Source organism: Phycodurus eques, chromosome 1, assembly GCF_024500275.1.
Source record: "Phycodurus eques isolate BA_2022a chromosome 1, UOR_Pequ_1.1, whole genome shotgun sequence".
Lineage (NCBI taxonomy): Eukaryota > Metazoa > Chordata > Actinopteri > Syngnathiformes > Syngnathidae > Phycodurus > Phycodurus eques.
The window spans coordinates 35,405,787-35,427,135 of record NC_084525.1 but is presented as its reverse complement, the minus strand read 5'-3'; the positions used below and the strand labels follow the sequence as shown (position 1 = coordinate 35,427,135).

The window sequence follows — 21,349 nt, the reverse complement described above, 5'->3', positions numbered from 1 at the left end:
AAATTTGGGCTGATTTCTTCACAGCATTACATTTTTTTGAATTCCTGATTTTGTGGGTTTTATGAGCTGGAAGCCCAAATTATATAAAAATAAAACAGAATACAATGATTTGCAAATCATGTTCATCCTATATTTAATTGAATACACTACAAAGACAAGACATTTAATGTTCAAACTGATAATTTTGATTGTTTTTAGCAAATCATCATTAACTTATAATTCTATGGCTGCAACACATTCCAAAAAAGCTGGGACAGGGTCACGTCCATAATTAGCAGCAGATATTTGCAACTGAACTGCAGGTATCTGGAATGACAAACTCCATCATACACATGAACGCCAAAAGTTGCGTCATTTGTCCATGGCAAAATAATGCTGCAGATATTCGTAATTCAGTTCTGACTAAGTAAATTTGCAATACAGATATATCTGTCGTTTCAACTGGTCACAATTACGTTACAGATATATTGAATTATAATATATTTTCAACTAACGACTTGTAAGAAAGACGTTGTTGATATCGCCAATGTTAATTCATTGATTGTTAAATCTGCTTGCCATATTACAGTCCACTCAATGCTAGAGTGGGTGTTTCACATGATACACTTGTAATCCATAAACCAGCAGATTATATTTTTAGCAAACAGGTTGCGAGCGTTTACACGTCGTCACGTGACTCCTGCTATCTCACAATAGTGGCACGACGGAGAAGGTGTATAGTATTTAGCCTCAACGCATAGTCGATTGAAAAGTCTTCCTTTCGCATTTTGTAAAATGTAAATGTAGGTTTTCTAGTAACATTAAAAAATATATTTTGTCCAGGCTTGCCACACGTGTCGGTTTGGCTGCCTGGTTACATAATACTGCACAGTCCTCTCAATAGGCTTCCTGACGTGAATGTTTCACATGATCCAAAATTGTTTGGGAAAACAGTTATTGAGTTCAGTTTCGCGGGTTAAAGTTAGTAACATCTGCGACTCACAAAATAATACCGTAAAACACGTGTAAACAAATATAGAAGGTAAATTACAGTATATTTAACTCATCATAGTAACCGCTGCCTTAAATATTATCAAGTCACCATACCAGGATTAATATGTACCTAAATTCCTCTGCGAAAGATGGCGTCTGCTGTGTTTCTTTCGGTATAACTCACAATCTTTTGAGTAGCAGTCGAACTAACACACGCACACTGCCTACAAAGGAATGGTGCTTCCCGCGTTGTATATATAATTATTCTTACGATACATCCGCGAATATAATGTTAGCTAGCAAGCGTGCAATGGCTAACATCAGGCCAATCGAGTCCTCGAGCTCACCAGTTGGTCATGTCCAGGAAGAAGGCGCATCCGGCGGGGTTCAACTGAAAGCCGAGGAGCCTCTGGAACTCCGATATGAGGATGTCTTTGTCTGTCGTGCCCATGCAACTAAATTTTTGCGTGAGCTCCTGGTCCACGTCCAGCTCCATACCCTCCATCGTGACTTTGCCTCTTGAAAATGAGGGGGGGGGAAAAAAAAAAAAAAAAAAATGAGACAAACGAGAAAAACAAACTTCTGAGATCAAGGCCTCGGCTTGTCATAACAAACTGTGAACAGCGCCCAGTGCGCATGTCACAATCGCAACGCTCACCTCTGACACCGCCGAGGCCATGTGACTACGAAGACTAAGACTACGACACACACTGACTCTAAAATCGACTTCCTGTTGGTATTTTTTTCAAAGGCCAAAATCTATGAATATAGAAATGCTGATCCCAAAACGTCAACCATATGCTTTAATTTATAGCTCCAACACTACACAATCAACTTTAAAGGAAATACATCAGAACAGGTGTTGGTTGATAAACTAGCGGATTTAACTTTTTCAACCTCACATCTTCAGAAAAAAAAAGAATGTTTGAGACTAATGAATCAGCGGTGGCAAACGTTTGAGCTCTAGGACCACATTTGATTTTTAAAGTAATTCTTTCACAGATTGAGCTAATTAAAAAAGTTAAAACATGTAAATAAATTTGTCATTAAAATTATATAATAATTCTCATTTTATTATCTTTATTTTCATGATATGTATGTTTTATTATTAAGAAAGCTGAAACTGTGGTATCTTCAGTTTGGGTTGCTCCCCTGTCTGATGTAGCATCTAACCGTCCACGGGTTTCCCATCGCCAAAGTTGAGCAGCTGGAGAGGACAGTCAGTTATATACTCAGAAGTGGCTGGGACTTCTACGTTGCCTCAGTAACATAGGTTTGTCGGGGCACGGTGCACTGGAACTGCCTATCTCTAGCCTCACTGCAGAGTTTAAGTGCACCAAAGTGAGGCTGAACATGACCTTGAGCGAGTCACAAGATGCCATCATACAAACAGCTCCTCCCAGACTCCCAACTGGGAGAACATGCAAACTCCACACAGGCGCGGCCAGGGATTGAACCCCGGTCCTCAGAACTGTGAGGCAGATGCTCTAACCAGTCATCCACCGTGTCGCCTAATTAAATGATAATAAATGTTTATTATTTGTATAAATCTATGTGTAAAATCGTTTATTTTACTTATGTATGTTTATTGTATTATTCACCATGAATCAATTAAAAATATTTAATGAGGTAAATGAATAGAAAATAAATCAAACAATGAATGAATAGATTTTAAATCATATTTGATTACAAAAAATGAGAAATTAGTGCAACAAATACGACTGGACTCTGAATAATGGAAATGCTTTGTGGTTTGTCATATTCTTTCCCCACCATTGCAATAAATTATGTGTTCCGCATCTTGTTTGTGTACTCAGTTGTTATCTATAAGTATTGACGGATACGTATTTTATCTATATATATTGAGCTTGTGGTACATTCCCAGTCAATTGCAGGGTTTCATTTGCATCCAAATAAGATGCATTTTTAAACCTGTATTGTAATCTTATCCCCCCCAACCACCCCTCCTTTCGAACTACTAATCCCATGATTCCTCTGTTTTTTTTTCGTTTTTTTTTCAGTACCCCAGTAAACAGAATAACAATATTCCGGTTTTAACCTAATACCGTGTTTACTTTTCCTGTCCGGAAGATGACGCCATTGAGTCTTCAGTGCTGAGAGAGCGAGAGAAAGAGAGAGAGAAGAGAGAGAGAGGGAGAGAAAGAGAGAGAGAGAGAGAGACAGAAGAGGGAGAAGCGAGAGAGACAGAGAGAGAGAGAGAGAGAGAGAGAGAGAGAGAGAGAGAGAGAGAGAGAGAGAGAGAGAGAGAGAGAGAGAGAGAGAGAGAGAGAGAGAGAGAGAGAGAGAGAGAGAGAGAGAGCGAGTGGGTGGGTGGGGGGAAGCCTATGCTGTTGGATGTGGTGCTAGCCTAGCATCGTCACGGCTTTCAAGATGCCTCCAGCGAGTGATGCGTTCTTTTTAGAGCAATTCCCAAGCTTTAAATGTTTGTCGAAGTAGAAACCCGTCGGCACGAATCCGGTATCAGAAATGGCCGGGATTATTAAAAAGCAAATTCTGAAACATTTGTCAAGGTAGGTGTCATATACGTTAGCCTGCTAGCCCTGCTGGATGCTGGCAGTGTCAACAGTCACCATTAGCTGGTTCGTGTCGGTACTTGTATTATTTATTTATTTATTTAAGCGTTTTAAAATTCCAAGTGCCTTGATATCAGAGGAGACGTTATATAGGATTCACGGAGCTCTTACTCAAAAGTGCTATCTTTAACTTGGATGTTTGATTATAGCTTTGAGTTTAAAACAAATCAAATAAGATGTTTTTTTTAATCTGTCTGACACTGTCATATGTGACTAATATTGTATGTCTACAGAGTGAACAAACCAGTTTCTAATCAGGGGGCTCCAACATACAGAATCGTAAACAGGCATGATCTTGCACATACATTGTGGAACTGGAAAAGCTCTCCTCTCTTTAACTCCACAAGCGCCTGCATGCAAAATTTATTCCATTATTTTGATTCAATCACAGCCTTGTACGCCAGTTTTTGCACGTATAGACAATGGTTGCATTGCAGTGCCTTGGTATCCTCGTCAGATTTGACAAGCCTTTTTCAATTGATGACAATGTTGTGGAGCCTTTTCCTGGCAGTACTTGAACTGTTAGGTGCATCTTAATAGTGACTGTGAGGCAATATTCAGTCTTAACTCTGGCATACCTGTTCCAAATGCAAAATTAATAATAGTATTGTGTTGCTCTCCTCTGCTTTGCAGTAAACTGAGTATATCTACAATGTATGGCAACAATATTATATTACAACTAATAGCAACAAAATGGCATTTTTGAACATATGTTCTAGTAATGACATTATTAGTTTTTCACCCTAATGCAAACACTTAAATAATATTTATGCAAGACTGCATTCTCAAAATACCATTATTGTACAACCCCAATTCCAATGAAGTTGGGACGTTGTGTTAAACATAAATAAAAACAGAATACAACGATTTGAAAATCATGTTCAACCTATATTTAATTGAATACACTACAAAGACAAGATATTTAATGTTCAAACTGATCAACTTGATTGTTTTTAGCAAATAATCATTAACTAAGAATTTTATGGCTGCAACATGTTCTAAAAAAGCTGGGACAGGTGGCAAAAAAGAGTGAGAAAGTTGAGGAATGCTAATCAAACACCTGTTTGGAACATCCCACAGGTGAACAGGCTAATTGGGAACAGGTAGGTGACATGATTGGGTATAGAAGGAGCTTCCTTGAATTGCTCAGTCATTCACAAGCAAAAATGGGGCGAGGTTCACTTCTTTGTGAAGAAGTGTGTGAGAAAATAGTCGAACAGGACGATGTTCCTCAACGTACAATTGCAAGGAATTTAGGGATTTCATCATCTGCGGTCCATAATACCATCAAAAGGTTCAGAGAATCTGGAGAAATTACTGCATGTAAGCGGCAAGGCCGAAAACCAACATTGAATGCCCGTGACCTTCGATCCCTCATGGCGGCACTGCATCAAAAACTGACATCAATGTGTAAAGGATATCACCACATGGGCTCAGGAACACTTCAGAAAACCAATATCAGTAAATACACTTCGGCACTACATCCGTAAGTGCAACTTGAAACTCTACTATGCAAAGCAAAAGCCATTTATCAACAACACCCAGAAACGCCGCCGGCTTCTCTGGGCCCAAGCTCATCTAAGATGGACTGATGCAAAGCGGAAAAGTGTTCTGTAGTCCGACGAGTCCACATTTCAAATAGTTTTGGGAAATCGTGGACTTCGTGTCCTCTGGGCTAAAGAGGAAAAGAAGCATCCGGACTGTTATGGAGGCAAAGTTCAAAAGCCACCATCTGTGATGGTATAAGGCTGTGTTAGTGCCAATGACATGGGTAACTTACACATCTGTGAAGGCACCATTAATGCTGAAAGGTACATACAGGTTTTGGAGAAACATATGCTGCCATCCAAGCAACGTCTTTTTCATGGACGCCCCTTCTTATTTCAGAAAGAGAATGCCAAACCACATTCTGTACGTGTTACAATAGCATGGCTTCGTAGTAAAAGAGTGCGGGTACTAGACTGACCTGCCTGCAGTCCAGACCTGTCTCCCATTGAAAATGTGTGGTGCGTTATGAAGCGTAAAATACGACAACGGAGCCCCCGGACTGTTGAACAGCTGAAGCTGTACATCAAGCAAGAATGGGAAATAATTCCACCTACAAAGCTTCAACAATTAGTGTCCTCAGTTCCCAAACATTTATTGAATGTTGTTAAAAAAAGATGATGTAACACAGTGGTAAACATGACCCTGTCCCAGCTTTTTTGGAATGTGTTGCAGCCATAAAAGTTAATGATTATTTGCTAAAAACAATCAAGATTATCAGTTTGAACATTACATATCTTGTCTTTGTAGTGTATTCAATTACATATAGGTTGAACATGATTTGCAAATCATTGTATTCTGTTTTTATTTATGTTTAACACAACGTCCCAACTTCATTGGAATTGGAGATGTAGGATAATGTGGGTGTAATAATTTCTAGCTGTTTGGTATGTTTTCATATCCAGCCCCACATGTCGTCTCCATTAGATTTGATTATTTAAAAACTGATCCTCTGTGTAAATTGTTTAAGATCAGTTTTAGTACTGTTTAATTGTTAGGCCAACAGTTTTTACAATGACTAATTTGTTTTCTAGCTGGATAAACTTTAGAATTTTTGTACTCATTTAATGCATGCTAATCTTAATGATTAGTTTAAGTTACCAGTGCCACCATAGTCTTGGAACTAATACTGGTCTTAATTCCAGCAACAACAACAAAATAAAACAAATAAAAAAATCTGATCCATTTGTTAGAAAGTAGTAAAAGTGCTTTTGAATTGGGTATTAAAGCAAACTCAAACAAACCACAGATTTGTCCAGGCCATGTGAAGTTTGGTGTTGATTGCTCAGTCAGACCAGGGAGACCCAATGGTCGACTGGTCTGTCAGGTTTCTCAGGCACATCACGGTGTCAACTAACAATGTTTACAGTTTGGGCAAATTGGAGCAAACTCAAGTCATTAGACATGTAGGTGTCAACTGCTCCTGAGGCCTCTCTGTCTGACATTTAACGCCCTTTTTTAAATGTCATAATGATGCGACAGATTAGTGTTTTGTGTGTAAAATATAGAGATGTTGTATTGCTGTTGTATTGCCTTTTCGTACTGTTCATTCTCGCTTTCCTGTAATCCAGTTGTGTGAATATAAAGTGTGAATGTTCCTTTGGGGTTTATAAACGCTGAAATTCATTGTGGAAACTCCTGTTTATTTTCTGTCCCCTGAATATGTGGCATTCTGATGTGGTCAGTTTGAAAAAGTGAATATTGTCTTTGGCCTGATTCTTCTGCTTAGGTTCACCAAGAATCTGTCCCCAGACAAGATCAACCTAAGTACCTTGAAGGGGGAGGGGCAGCTGTCCAACCTCGAGCTCGATGAAGAGGTTCTCCAGAACATGCTCGACCTACCTACCTGGCTGGCCGTCACACGCGTCTACTGCAACAAAGCTGCCATCAGGGTGAGTCACTTTAAAAATTAGATTAGCTGACTGGTTTGACAGATGAGAGCAGGGTTGAACCACAAAGCAGAAACTACATTGATTAATGTATTCATAATAATACCTTCCCAAGAGTAATCAAAATGGTTTTGTTACAGTTTTTTCTAGTCCTTGGCAAATTTCCGACCAAAGTGTAGAGCGAGATGAAGTCATTTGAGTAGGAGCAGTTCTGTTGTGTCATACGTCATATGAATCAACATTTTCATACTTTTTAAATAAATGATCAAAATTAAAGCTATAATCTGGGATTTCTGGCGCCCCCTGACGCTGGAATTCGGCATTACAACCAAGCATTTGTCACTTTGATATGGCGTAGGCTAAATAATTGTCTGTCGTCCTCCCCTCCGACTACGCACTACCTTTCCGACCCCTCCCCCCCACCGTGTCTTCAAGAGCGCATCTCAAACATTCTGACGTTCAAACTTTTTGAAAGAAAAACAAGTGGGGAAAAAGATGGATGTGGTAGGATCCACTTCTGCACCATGTCTCGGACGTTTTTTCACGCCACAAATGTCACATGAAAATAGTGATGTTCTCCACATAACATTTGAAACATTCATTACAGGTATGAAAGAGGATGAGCGTGGACCAATGCAGGGTGAGGAAAATGGTCTCGTTATCTTAAACCCAATAATTAATATTTATTCCACTGGTTTTAAACCACAAAATAATCCTAGAATGGAAAAATAACGCCAAAAGGCAGTCCAGCCCTTCGGTGTTCGCGAAGGTGGTAGAAAAGGAGGGGGGGTAGGATTCAACCCCCCCCCCCCTGTTTGACCCGCTCTGGCCATAAAAGGAGCCAGAGCTGGGAGAAGTTGAGAAGTTTTTGGAGTCTTGGTGCAGAAGTCTTTTTGGTCACCTGGACCGACCGCGCAAGGCAGGACGCCCACCTTACCCGAGGTGGCAAGGACATGGATCCCCGGCTGGAGCGCTTCCTGCAAGCGCTTCGAGCCACCCTGCTTGGGGGCCCGAACTCAGTCTGAGGGAACTGAGGCGGACGCAATGCACCCGCTCCTAACGTCACCCGAGAGACGTCCTGTCTGAGAACTCGTTGGCCTCTTGCTGCTCCTGTTTTTCCATTCCTCCCTTCCGTCGAATTCACCGGTTTTCCGGTGCGGACCGGACTGGCCGAACACTATGGAGTCTGACTTGCCTGCCTCAAACGTGTTCCAGACCAACATTGCGGTCTCCTAAAAGTACGGATTAGTGCATATTTTGGTTTATATTAACGAGACCAGGAGTCCTCAGCTATATGCATTCACTACACGCCCATTGGTTAATCGTTAATCGGTTTATTTGAAAGGCGACAATGCAATTTCATAAAACACATGAAGTAGACGTGGTTAAAAAAGCCGGAATTAGCCAGAAGGCTAGTTTTCATCTGTAGTCCCCTGGCCATGATGTAAAAAAAGCAGTAAAATACATCTACAAGACAATATAATACAGGATACATAATCAAAGACTTACTATACTATTAAGAGAGAATAAAACCACAAATCATTTGATCATAACATGAAAACATAACATACTTGTCTTTTAGTGTTGGCAGCTATAGGTTTGATGTTTTTACACAATTTGTCAATATGGGCATGAAAGGAAAGCTGTTATTAACCCAAGATATTTGTATTGGCTGACAATTTGCATTTTTTTCTCCATTAAGTAGTATCACCTGACCCCATATGTCGGGGTCAGGTGATACTCTTGTTTATTTTAGTGAAATACATGCCTACAGTTTTAGAAACGTTTAGCTGTAGACAGCACTCCTGCAACCAAGTTGTGACACAGGACAGTGTATTAGTGAGTTTAGCAGCAACAGTATCTTTGGAGCGAACATGAACAAAGAAAACCGTGTCGTCTGCATGTATTATGCACTCAGCTTCAGAACAAACAGTGGGCAAATCGTTGATATAAAGACTAAATAAAAGGGGCCCTAATATTGATCCCTGAGGGACTCCAGAGGTTAGCCTAAGAGACTCAGATCTGCAGTTGTTAACTGATACAGATTGTGTTCGATCATGCAAATATGATTCAATCCAGCTCACAGCTCTGCGAGAGAAGTTAAATTTTGAGAGCTTGGTTAGAAGAACAGAGTGATTTACTGTATCGAAAGCCTTCCTGAGGTCCAAGAACACCGCCCCTACAACTCCACCCTTGTCGAGAGAAGATTTTATTTTCTCAATGAAGAGGCATTTAGCCATTTCAGTGGAATGCTTTGATCTGAAACCAAACTGCATGGTGTGGAGAGAGGGGAAGCTGCCGTTTAAATAATGGACAATCTGTTCTGACACCCATTTTTCTGCAATTCTGGAAATGGCAGGAAGAATGCTTATAGGTCGGTAGTTATTCAGAGAAGTTGAGTCACCGATTTAAAGAGAGGGGTAACAATAGCAGATTTCCAGGCCTTTGGAAAGTGACCAGATGAAATTTAAAGATTAATGACTGAGGCAATAGGAGTAGCAAGAGTTGAACCTAGATCTTTGAGCATGTTCGTGCCCATTCCAAAAACATCCTTTGCCTTAGATGGTTTGAGTGAATGAATTAAATCTATAACTTTGGTCTCAGTAATATTTGTAATAGTAAAGAACTGCGTTGCAGACAATGCAGGGTATTCCTTCCTTTGTTTTACTGCAAACTTAGCAGAGATTTCTGACACAGATTCAATGAAGTTGAAGAGAGAGAGGCGGAGGCCCAACCGGCAGTGGTGGAGGCCCAGCCGGCAGAGGTGGAAGCCCAACCTCATCTCACGTCACAAATCCCTTCCTTTGCCAATGTCCATAAATACCTTCTTTGTTTTGTGTTTGTTTGTGTTTTATCCTGTAGAAACCACTTTTAATTATTAAAATTTCTATAAAATTCACCCCTTGCATTGATTATGTGTGTGTTTGGGCTCGGAACGAAACCTCTAGAAAGTCGAGAACTCAAAGTATCTAAAATGTAGCCACCTTCCGATAAGAGACTGATTACAAAGGTTTGTCGTCATTTCGCTAAAGCAAGTTAAACTTGTAAAAACATGATGTGGTGCCCCTCATATATATCAAATATCTTGATTTATAACGCTGTAATTTAAAATTACGATAACCCGGAAGTGACGCAGGCGCCGCTTCCAACTCATCGTTTTCTTCTAAATTACGCACAATTTGATGTCCCCCAATAAACGCTACACACTAAATATAAAAAAAATAATTTGGAAAAATATAGCATGATGTGTCAGAAGCTGATAGACTTAATCACCATTCTGTCATCTACCGTTGTGGTGCCTTGGGTGAAGATTACTTTTTTGAAACAAAAAATAGTTGTGGATTATAGCTTTAACACTCTCTAACTATCCAGCCATCCATTTTCTTCCGCTTATCTGAGGTCGGGTCGCAGGGGCAGTAGCTTTAACAGGGAAGCCCAGACTTCCCTCTCCCCAGTTACTTCATCCAACTCTTCCGGGGGATCCCGAGGCGTTCCCAGACTAGCCGGGAGACTGTAGTCTCTCCAGCGTGTCCTGGGTCGTCCCTGGGGTCTCCTCCCGGTGAGACATGCCCGGACAACCTCAGCGGGGACGCGTCCAGGAGGCATCCTAATCAGATGCCTGAGCTACTTCATCTGGCTTCTCTCAATGTGGAGGAACAGCCGATCTACTCTAAGCCCCTCCCGGACGACCGAGCTTCTCACCCTATCTCTTAAGGCTTCTTTATACTCGCGCGGACAGGTGACCGCGCTGATGTCCCTGCTGCTATCCCGCAGGCAGTTTGCCTTTATACTCGAGCGCAACCCACGCACGCTGTTTTGAAAGTATGCTGCAGTTATCCTCCAAGTCTGGGGTGTCGCTACGGCTGGCATTGGCTGGGACGCCACAGGGAGGAGTTTCCTCTGCATTTTGTGGCCGTTTCTGGAACCTTTCCGTAACAAGGAACAAAGCAACAACAATGCCAACCGTGGAACAGTCTGCTAGAACAAATGGACCTAGATGACCAGATGACACGTTTAATTATGCTGCAAAATCGATCGAGAAGGCGGCGGTGTATGTGCTATGTGGAACCGGGAAGAACGCTGATTATATCATCACAGCATGTGACTAAAACGGACCAATCATGAGAGATGATCTCCGTGGCATTCTACGCACAGCAACAATTTTTACCGTGTGCGCGGGCCAATTTGTCGGTCACGTGATACAATGCGGGTGTACATACAACAGCTCGTGACCATAGGTGAGGGTAGAATCGTACATTGACCGGTAAATTGAGAGCGTCGCCTTTCGGCTTAGCTCCTTCTTCACCACAACAGATCGATACAAAGTCCGCATCACTGCAGACACCGCACTGATCCACCAGTCGATCTCCTGCTCTATTCTTCCACTCCTGAACAAGACCCCAAGATACTTGAACTCCTCCACGTGGGGCAGGATCTCATCCCTGACCTGGAGAGGGCACTCCACCCTTTTTTGACTGAGGACTATGGTCTCAGATTTGGAGGTGCTGATTTTTATTCGAACTGCTTCATATTCTGCTGCGAACCACTCCAGTGAGAGTTGGAGATCACGGCTTGATGAAGTCAACAGAACTACATCATCTGCAAAAAGCAGAGATGCAATACTGAGGCCACCAAATCGGGCCCTCGCTACGTCTCAGCTGGGCCTAGAAATTATGTCCATAAAAGTTATGAACAGAATTGGTGACAAAGGGCAGCGTTGGCAGAGTCCAACCCTCACCAGAAACAAATCTGACTTGTGACCAGCAATGCGGACCAAAGTCTGACACTGGTCGTACAGGGACTGAACAGCCCATATCAAGGGGTTGTACTCCATACTCGCGAACACGGTCTTACGCCTTCTCCAAGTCCACAAAACACATGTAGACTAGTTGGAACTCCCATGTACCTTTGAGGACCCTGCCGAGGGTGTAGAGCTGGTCCACTGTTCCACACCCAGGACGAAAAACCACACTGCTCCTCCTGAATCTGAGATTCAACTTCCTGATGGACCCTCCTCTCCAGCACCCCTGAATAGAGCTTACCACGGAGGCTGAGAAGTGTGATTCCCCCTGTAGTTGGAACACTAAAAAGGGGAACCGAAAGTCAGTCATTGAACTGTGCAAGTGCAAGTAAGGGTGGGGGGTGTGTTCCTCCAAATCACGGCCATCCAGATCTCACTGTCATTGCCCACGTGGGTATTGGAAGTCCCCCAGCAGAACGATGGAGTCCCCACTGGGCGCGCTCTACTCCAACCCCATTCAAGGACTCAAAAAAAGTGTGGGTACTCTGAACTACTGTTTGGTCACCCACGTCCGGGCAAGGGAAAACGTCTTCCTGTAATTTTTGACATCATAGGGTTTTTTTAAGCGGTGCTTTGTCTGGTCCCTCACCTAGGACCTGTTTGCCATGGGTGACACTGCCAGGGGCATAAAGCCCCAGACAACTTAGCTCCTCGGATCATTGGGACACACAAACCCCTCCACCACGATAAGGTGACTGCTCAGGGAGGGTTTTCTCTCACTAATTAATAATAAAAATAGGTATAAAAACAAGCAGAAAATGGAGATTCCCTATTTGTTGTCGAACGCCATGTTGGTTAAAGAGGTTCTTATGGCCGTGCCAGTAAACTAGCACATTTTTAATGAAGAGAACATTTATAGGGAAAAAATGCTGAATTCCCAAAAGCTGCCTGCATATATCCTAAAACTAAACCTTTTTTTTTTTTTTTTTTTTTTTTTTTTTTTTTAATATAAGAATTGATCTCAACAGGAATGCATTTTGATATTGTGTTGAATCCCTTTTGCCTTAGTTGACACATTGAGAGGTGCAGGAAAAATTGATTGGTTGCTTGTTTGCCTGTGTCACGGGAGCCTTTGTGCCCACTGAATACAAAAGAGTGCAGAATTTTTTGAGACGGCCTTCACTGACGTTGTATTCCTCCTGTCTTTTCAGATACAATGGACAAAGTTAAAAACAAGCCCCATCTGCCTGGTAAGAATTTGCCTCTGTGTTGCTACAAATTTCTGCCACACTTGGCTTGTCTCTTTACATCCCGATCATTCTAGTCTCCACAGTTTTCAGTTCATAGGTAGTGTTCTTTATACTTGGGAAGTATTTGCCCACATTTCTTTTTTGTACGTGCTCAATTCTATACCCGTTTCTTCTTTTCTGCAGTTCCTGGATAAGGTGGAAGTAGAAATGAGGACATGTGAGGAGCCACGTCCTCCCAATGGCCCCTCTCCTATTGCCATCACAGCAGGCCAGAGGTAAGCCTGCAGGAAAGCCGCTAAAAGGGAGCACTTTGGCTCACATTTGCTGTAACTGTTCACAGCGAGTATGGCTTTGCGGAGAAAGTGGTGGAGGGCATGTCTGTTAGAATCAACTCCATCACCATCAAAGTGCAGGCTCGGGCCTTCCATGCCTCTTTCGAGCTGTGGCAGCTGCAAGGCAACAGCCTCAACCCTAAGTGGCAGCATGGCGACCTCCGCTCCACCCGCATCACAGACCCAAAGAGAGGAGAGGTACCACTGCAGCATTTAATCCTCTCCACATTGTTTTTATGTTCACAATGTACTGTGTATAATTTGTCACGGCTGTTAAAAATATTTATTTAAAATGCATACAATCGTCTCCTCATTGTCACTCTGAAATGAAATTCAATCCATACTGTAAAGCAGACACTGGGCATTCCACTGCAGAAGTGAGCAGCAATGAGGAGGGTCATTGGTTGCGTTGTGACTGTAACTGCTGGTGCAAAATAATAAACAACAGTTAACAAACAACAATGCGGAAAAGTGGGGAAATAAACACACAGTCTATTAACACTATTTTAGGGGACAACTAACGAGAACACAGCATTTATACAACAGTTTACAACTACGTGCAATGCCCCTCGGCATGCTGGGGATTCCTCTGACGGTACACAGTCTCATCCAGTGGTTCACAAGCTTAAGGGACAGACCTCTCTTCCTCACTGGATTGTAGACTCAAACCTGTGTGCCAGCTTGAAAGTGTTCCACTCTGCAGAGGCTGTCGTATGTCCTCTTTTGGCAGCTACCAGCCTCATTAAGAGTCTGGCGGGCCACATCGGGCTCTTCCCGAAGCCGATCTCGCAGCCTGCCGTAGTGGTCCAGTTCAGGTTCACCCTCCAGCTCTGGGAGTACAGGGCCTTCATCTCCAAGTCCAGCATGGAAACAGCTGACCATGCAGGTCGTTGGCCTGCTTCAATGCATCCTTGGACACAGTCAAGGACAGGGTCATCCTTCTGTTCCTGCTGGAACTGTGCTGGCTCAATGTCCTCCCATGCTCGGTGCCGCAGTTGACACGGTGGGGCTGTCAGCAACCTGGACGGGGGCATCCTTCAAGGGCTGTGCGATACGGTGAAAAAATATTAGCGCGATAATGGCACATGCAAAATGGGTATCGCAAATATATGTGATAATAATTTTATATAGTATTGTCTGCTTTGTTGCATGTGTGTGGCATTTATCTGAGTTTGACAAATCAGATGTGACCTTAAATGTGCATTGCCATCCACCCCCCAAAATACTAGTCTTCTATTGGCTAGAGTGGACCCATTGGCGTACAGTGACCTTCCCAGCAGCAGCAGGCCGAGGAAGAATGGCAGACGTGGGAGAGGAGGAAATGAAAGAGGATGAAAACGATGAATAACTTGTGCCTAAAATCAATAACATGTCTGAAATATGGGACTAGTTCGGCTTCAGGAGAGAAGACGTATCCGAGATGAAGGTACAAGGCAAGTCATGTCAAAGAATAGTGGCTACATTGAGAGGAAACTCAGTCACTGAGCACAAGCACAAGAAGCTATATGAAGTCTACTTAATACTTCCAAAACTACTAACGCAGAGGCAAATTGCAAAAAGCATATCCATAGACAACCATTGATGAGGGTTTTGCTAGTGTCACTCCTTACGAGGAAAACTTCAAAGCACCACAAAGCTATTTCCGCAACTGTTGCACGTTTTGTAGTCAAATGCATGATACCAATTCGTATCGCAGACAACGAAGCCTTTTTGGATCTATTGAAGGAAGTGGACCGGAGATACCAGATTTACGAGGCATGCATAGCGACTATAAAGGCTAAAATGCATGAAATTGACTTTTAAGCTAGCGCCACAGACCGATGGTCCAGTTGCAGAACTGAACCCCTTATGAGCTTTACTGTTCATTCTCTCAACAAAGACTTTGAACTAACAACACGGTGTCTGGAAGTTGCATATTTCCCTGAATCCCACATTAGTGAACGCATAGCCAGCCAGTGCTCTGTCGGGTGTTTTGGCAAACTGGGGATTGAAAGAAGAGAAATAAGTGTCTATTGCAACAGACAATGGCGCTAATGTAGTAAAAGCTACAGAACTCAACAAGTGGGTCAGACTACAGCCACCTCTTACATCTGGCTATCGGTGAGTATGTTTTATATATTGTTGATAGTAAAATGTTTGTGCCACATAATATACTGAACAAAAATATAAACGCAACACTTTTTTTTTTTGCTCCCATTCTTCGTGTGCTGGACTCCAAGATCTAAAACTTTTTCTACATACACAAAAGGCCATTTCCCTCGAATATTGTTCACAAATATTGTTCACAAATCTGTCTTTTAATGGTCGCAATGCAACTGTCACTCCTGGTGCAAAATAATTATTAACCGTTCACAAACAACAACGCGGAAAAGTGGGGGAATGAACACACAAAGTATATTAACACTTTTAGGGGATAACTATCATAAACAAGAACACAGCATTTACGTATACAAAACTTCACGATGTACAATGCTGCTCTGCATGCTGGGCATTTCTCTGATGCTACAATACTACACTGTGTGCCACGTGTACCTTCAGTAAGTTATTAAATCAAGCCTATTCGATCAGTTCCACCTCCTCTTCCAGCTGATGACTATCATATTTGACTGCTGAGTGTGTTGCTTATGTTTCCTCTGCAGGTGTTGACGTTCAAGGAAATTAACTGGCAGACTTTGCGCATCGAGGCAGACGCCATCGAGAGTGATGACCAGGATTTGGGTAGCACCCCGTTACGCCTCATCACTAACCAGGGACGCATTCGCATAGCTCTAAAACGCAGAGTGAGATATAAACTGCTATATTTGAATTGATATCCTCTTCAGGTTAATTTTACGTTAAGTTGCATAAATGTGTGTAATGGAAACTACATTATTCAGGGATCCCAAATGGTATGGTATCGTAGCATTTTTTTTCAGTCCTTGTGCAACATATAGGGCGTCAAAATTACTTTTCCAGAGGCCATGTCACAAAAACATTACAAAAAAAAAAACTACTGATGCACCGAAATGAAAATTCTTAACCGAAAGCGGAAACACCGAAAGAAATTATCAATCAATCAATTAAACCTGATTTGTAAGCCCTTTTCATACAAAGCTGCTCTTCAAACAAAGTGCTTTACATTAATTAACATATAAAAATAAATCCAAAAATAAATAATTCCTGCCAATTATTAATTATAAAACTATGCCAATTATTAGTAAAATTGCATTTATGGCTATGACTGCAGAGGTGCCAACGTATAGAAATTCACTTTCAGAACAATTTGTCTGAATTTCCATATTTTTTAAATTATGTCAAGAACATAACTGTGGAACAGTTATTGCAGTATATTATGAAATACGATAAAAGCAATTCTTCATACTATTCAATTTCACAACATGCTTACTCTATATTCATAATTCTAATTAATCTAGCGTTATCGTATGTTACAGTATTTTCCTCGATGAACACGTACTAATTCGCCTGCTATTTGCTCTTCAAAGTTGGCCAATCTCCGCTATAATGCGGTTCCAGCCAGACCAATGTGACAAGTTTACTGTACCACACAATCACTTATTTTAGTGTTTTGTGACTTCATGTGATAGCTTAGCGATTAGCATGGTGCTCTGTCTGTCTCATCTTATGCCCTTTCCTTCGTTATTTCGATACTTGTCTAAAAGTGTAGTTTATTTGCTGTCATGGAGGCGTTGATTAGTTATTTATGCTGTGTTGACAATGGAAGTAAGGCACACGTTTGCCTCTGCGGCTCGGCGTCATATTTAGCTGTGTTAGCTTTAGCTCATAGTCAGCTAGGGCAGCACTAAATAGCATGCAACAAGCATTGGATCCAACCCAGAGCAGCGGAAAGCAGTGAGATTGGGTGACAATAGGAATGCTCTGTTTGGGCTAGTAGCCGCTCGCATGATGATGGAAAAGCCACGCAGTTCCCATAATTTATCACGACATGCATATTTGAATTATTACAGTAATGAAGACGTTTATCTTTCTATTATTATCTATTAATGTGTTTATGTTACGAGTAGTGTGTTGCATGTATGTTATTTAATATTTGTGCTTATTTCACATTTATGGTTGATTTGTGGCACTATGGCACTACAGTATGTCATTATCAAACGTGAGTGTAGTGTGTGTGTGTAATAAAGTGACCTCCCAGTCAATTTAATTGGATATTCAGCAAAGCTCTACAGGGCGTTGCTTGTTAGTAATAAATTATTCTTTACTCAGATTTGTACTTTGGTCCGAAATGCGTGAAGAAAAAAAAACAAAAACATTTCGGCGGCTGAAATTTCGGTGCATCACTATTAAAAACATAAGCACCCATTCATCCATGCTCTGTTGTATGAAGCGGTTATAGTTGATCATAGATGTTGTGATCACAGCGTGCATGACGGCACTCCTGTTCACCACTAGCAAAGTTCAAAGTAACCGAGCAACTATAGCTTCTATTTCGAGTAACATACTGTACATATAGAAAGAATGGCTCCATTTCCAGTTCCATCTAGCAACGTATCACTTCTCAACTCCTCCGGGCCACTTTGCTGACGCTCCTCGCTTAGCTCAGCTCCTCCGCTGCGACCTGTCCAGTCGTAGGGCACCATCGTAGGCTACTCCCAACATTTCTGCGGCTGTTGCAAGAGACCCGACTGTCAAGGTGCAAAAGCAACAAGGGGCAACAGTCGAATAGCGCCTGTAAACCCTCGTTTGTCTCTGAGTTAGGTTCCGGACCACCCCCGCAATAAATAAAGTCTGCGATGTAGCATCCATGTAATCTTTCCGAAACTTTTATTAACCTCTACCCTACTAATAAGCAGTTCCTATACTCAAACACTTTTTATACTCTTAAACATAAATATTAACTACATATAAAATGAAGGTACTCACCATTGAAGTTGATGCCGACTGTACTGCAAAGCCTGTCACCCTGATATTAGTTCCGTCCTCCTTTATGTGGCGGACCGAAGATTCATTATTTAGCATTTATTTATTCATTCATGTATTGGGCCCCTTCTCAAATTCTAATATTTTTGCATAGTGTCTCCACTTTGTTTAAGATCATCAAACACATAGAAATATCAGACAAATATAACCCAAATCAACTTAAAATGCTGTTTTTAATTGCTGATTTAATTTATTATGGGGAAAAAAACCTCTTCAAAGTTACCTGGCCGTGTGAAAAAATAATGGCTACCTAAATACCTAATAACTGGTCGTCAGCAGCAAAAACTGAAATCAAGCGTTTTCTATAACTGGCAATGAGTCATGTCTTGTTTGAGATATATTGGCCCACTCTCATGCATAATTGTTTGAATTCAGCAAAAAATTCTCTCTCTCTCTCTCTCTCTCTCTATATCTATATATATATATATATATATATATATATATATATATATATATATATTTTGTTTTTTGTTTTTTGTTTTTTTTGTTTTAGCATGAACTGCCTTTTTAAGGTCATGTCACTGCTTTTCAATCAGATTCAAGTCTGGACTTAGACTAGGCCACTCCACAACCTTCATTTTTTAAATTTTAATTTGGGGGGGGGGGGGGTCGTTATCCTACTCCAGAAGTGTGCTAAAGCTTGAGGTCACAAAATGATGGCTGAACATTCACCTTCAGGATTTTCTGTTAAAGAGCAGAATTCATGGTTCCATCAATCAGAGCAAGTTGTCCAGGTTCTGAAGGAGAAAAACAGCCAAGACCATCAGACTACCACCACCGTGTTTGACTGTTTATGTGATGTTCTTTTTCTGAAATGCTATGCTACATTTTACGCCCGATGTAATGAGGCACACACCTTCAAGAAAGCTCTACTTTCATCTTGTCAGTCCATATAATATTCTCCCCAAAGTCTTGGGAATCATTCAGATGTTTTTTGCAAAAATAAGATGAGTTTTTATTATTTTTGGTCAGCAGTGGTTTTCGCCTTGTAACTCTTCAATGAATGCCATTTTTTCCCAATTTCTTCCTTATTGTTGTCATGAACCCTGACCTGAACTTAGGCAATGGAGGCCTCCAGTTCTTTAGTAGTTATCCTGATGAGCCTTTATGTTCTTTTTGGTCAGCAGTAGACTTTACGCCGATCTGATCGGTGTTATCGGTATCGGCCGATAATTAGTCATTTTATGCTGATCGGCTGATCGGCTTTCATGTCGTAAGTTGCCGTCGGTGTAGGACTTTTTTTTTTTTTTTTGTCGTTGGTGTAGGACTATTTTCCGGTGTCTCAAACAACGACACATAAGTTATTTGCAGTCTGTGCACAAACTTGCTGATCAGTGATCGGCCCCAAAAATCCTGATCGTGTAAAGCCTAGTCAGCCGTGGTTTTCGCCTTGGATCTCTGCCATGAATGCCATTTCCCCCCCATTCTCTTCCTTATTGTTGTGTCATAAACACTGACCTGAACTGAGGCGAGGGAGGCCTGCAGTTCTTTAGAAGTTGTCCTGGGTTCCTTTGTGCCCTCCTGGATGAGTCTTTGCTGTTCTCTTGGGGTAATTTTTGTAGGCCGGCCACTCCTGGGAAGGTTCAACACTGTTCCATGTTTTCTCCATGTGAGGATAATTGCTTTCCCCATGGTTCGTTGGAATCCTAAAGCTTTAGAAATGGCTTTTGTAACCCTTTCCAGACTGAAAGATGTAATTTACTTTATTTCTCGACTGTTCTGGAATTTCTTTGGATCGTGTCATTTTGTTGCAGCTTTTTTAGAACCTTTGCCTGACTTGATTTTTGTTGGGACAGATTCTGTTTTAGTGATTTCTTGATTGAACAGATCTGGAGTTAACAGGCTTGGGTGTGATCAGTGAAAATTAACCAAAAATTGTGATTTACCACAATTAATTAATGATTTAACAACAGGGATAATTACTTTTTCACTCAGGGCCAGGTACAGTCACTTTCAATAGTTTTCTTTCCTTAATAGATGAAATCACCATTTAAAAACAGCATTTAAAGGTCACTTGGGTTATACAAGATTGTTTCTTGGAAATACAACACATGCACCCCCATATAAAGTCTGTCATGCATAAATTAAGTGTTTTATTTCCTAGTATCGATACAATGGATTGAATACTTTTAAAACTATTTAAATCAATATATTTTCATCCGGAAGTCTAACTTGCCAAGCATAGATCCATCTAGTGGGCTCGTAGGAATATAAATCGATATAATGAATGAATTGTTTACAGCCCTTATTTATATATATTTTTTCCATTCTTCTATTTTATTCCATGCTGGGATCCCTGAGAATTATATTACTTTCATTTAAAGCAATGTAATGTGTATGTGAGGTAGAAGCCATCAGAGCATTGTAGTTTAGAAGGAAAGTGCATGAAAAGTGTTTTGTCTTCAATCTGTGCATTTGGGTCACAAATGCTCCATTGTTCCATCCAGATAAAAGACTGCAACGTGTTGGCCTCCAAGCTGCTTTTTATTCTGGATGACTTGTTGTGGGTGCTCACCGACTCTCAGCTCAAAGCCATCATCCGCTATGCCAAGTCCCTCAGTGAGGCCATGGAGAAATCGGCTCAGCAGAGGAAGAGCATAACTGCAGAGTCCCTGCAGGTCCTACCTATTGTGATGTAGTCAATGAAACTCAATGAAAATACTCAGAGACTTGATCTTATTTAATCTGAAAACCATATTTGAAGTCTTGCAAATTACAATTCCCTGTGCTTTTCTGACACACATTTTTAAAATTGTGTTGAAAAAAAATTCAACAAGGTGACCAATAACTTCAAATGTGATCCCTTGACTATTTTTTTATTACTAGATTTTTACTGGCCACTCCCCCCTTGTGTATTGGTGTATTGTAGACTGCTCCTCCATCACCTGGGCTTCGCAACCTTTGGACAGAGTCAACATCTCCTCCGACTGGCTCAGCAACCAACATGAGTCAATATTTTGATCACTTTGACGTGAAGGAATCTTCTTACCACACTTTCATTTCCCGCTTAGACCTACATGTATGCAATGACAGTTCCTCAGTGCCTGAAGGTAAATGGGACAGACTTACGTTAAAGTACAATGATCTT

General features: G+C 41.3%; 2 protein-coding genes across 3 annotated transcripts in view; one reads left to right on the top strand and one right to left on the bottom strand.

Moving 5' to 3' along the window:
* The window catches only part of LOC133409659 (protein ILRUN-like), a 22,784-nt gene extending 21,178 nt beyond the window's left edge, over positions 1-1,606 (bottom strand). Inside the window, exon 1 of one of the 2 annotated variants that reach the window (XM_061689993.1) lies at positions 1,320-1,606. In XM_061689993.1, the coding sequence (XP_061545977.1) occupies positions 1,320-1,477 (158 nt within the window). In that variant the 5' untranslated portion in view covers positions 1,478-1,606. The remainder of the gene's footprint in view (positions 1-1,319) is intronic. The other variant, XM_061689986.1, reaches the window with a different exon arrangement.
* A 1,679-nt stretch (positions 1,607-3,285) lies between these two features.
* bltp3a (bridge-like lipid transfer protein family member 3A) overlaps positions 3,286-21,349 on the top strand; it is a 57,943-nt gene continuing 39,879 nt past the window's right edge. The window contains exons 1-8 of the mRNA XM_061689952.1: positions 3,286-3,503; positions 6,841-7,003; positions 12,953-12,991; positions 13,175-13,266; positions 13,332-13,521; positions 15,963-16,103; positions 20,709-20,879; positions 21,131-21,311. Of these exons, the coding sequence (XP_061545936.1) occupies positions 3,460-3,503; positions 6,841-7,003; positions 12,953-12,991; positions 13,175-13,266; positions 13,332-13,521; positions 15,963-16,103; positions 20,709-20,879; positions 21,131-21,311 (1,021 nt within the window). The 5' untranslated portion in view covers positions 3,286-3,459. The remainder of the gene's footprint in view (positions 3,504-6,840; positions 7,004-12,952; positions 12,992-13,174; positions 13,267-13,331; positions 13,522-15,962; positions 16,104-20,708; positions 20,880-21,130; positions 21,312-21,349) is intronic.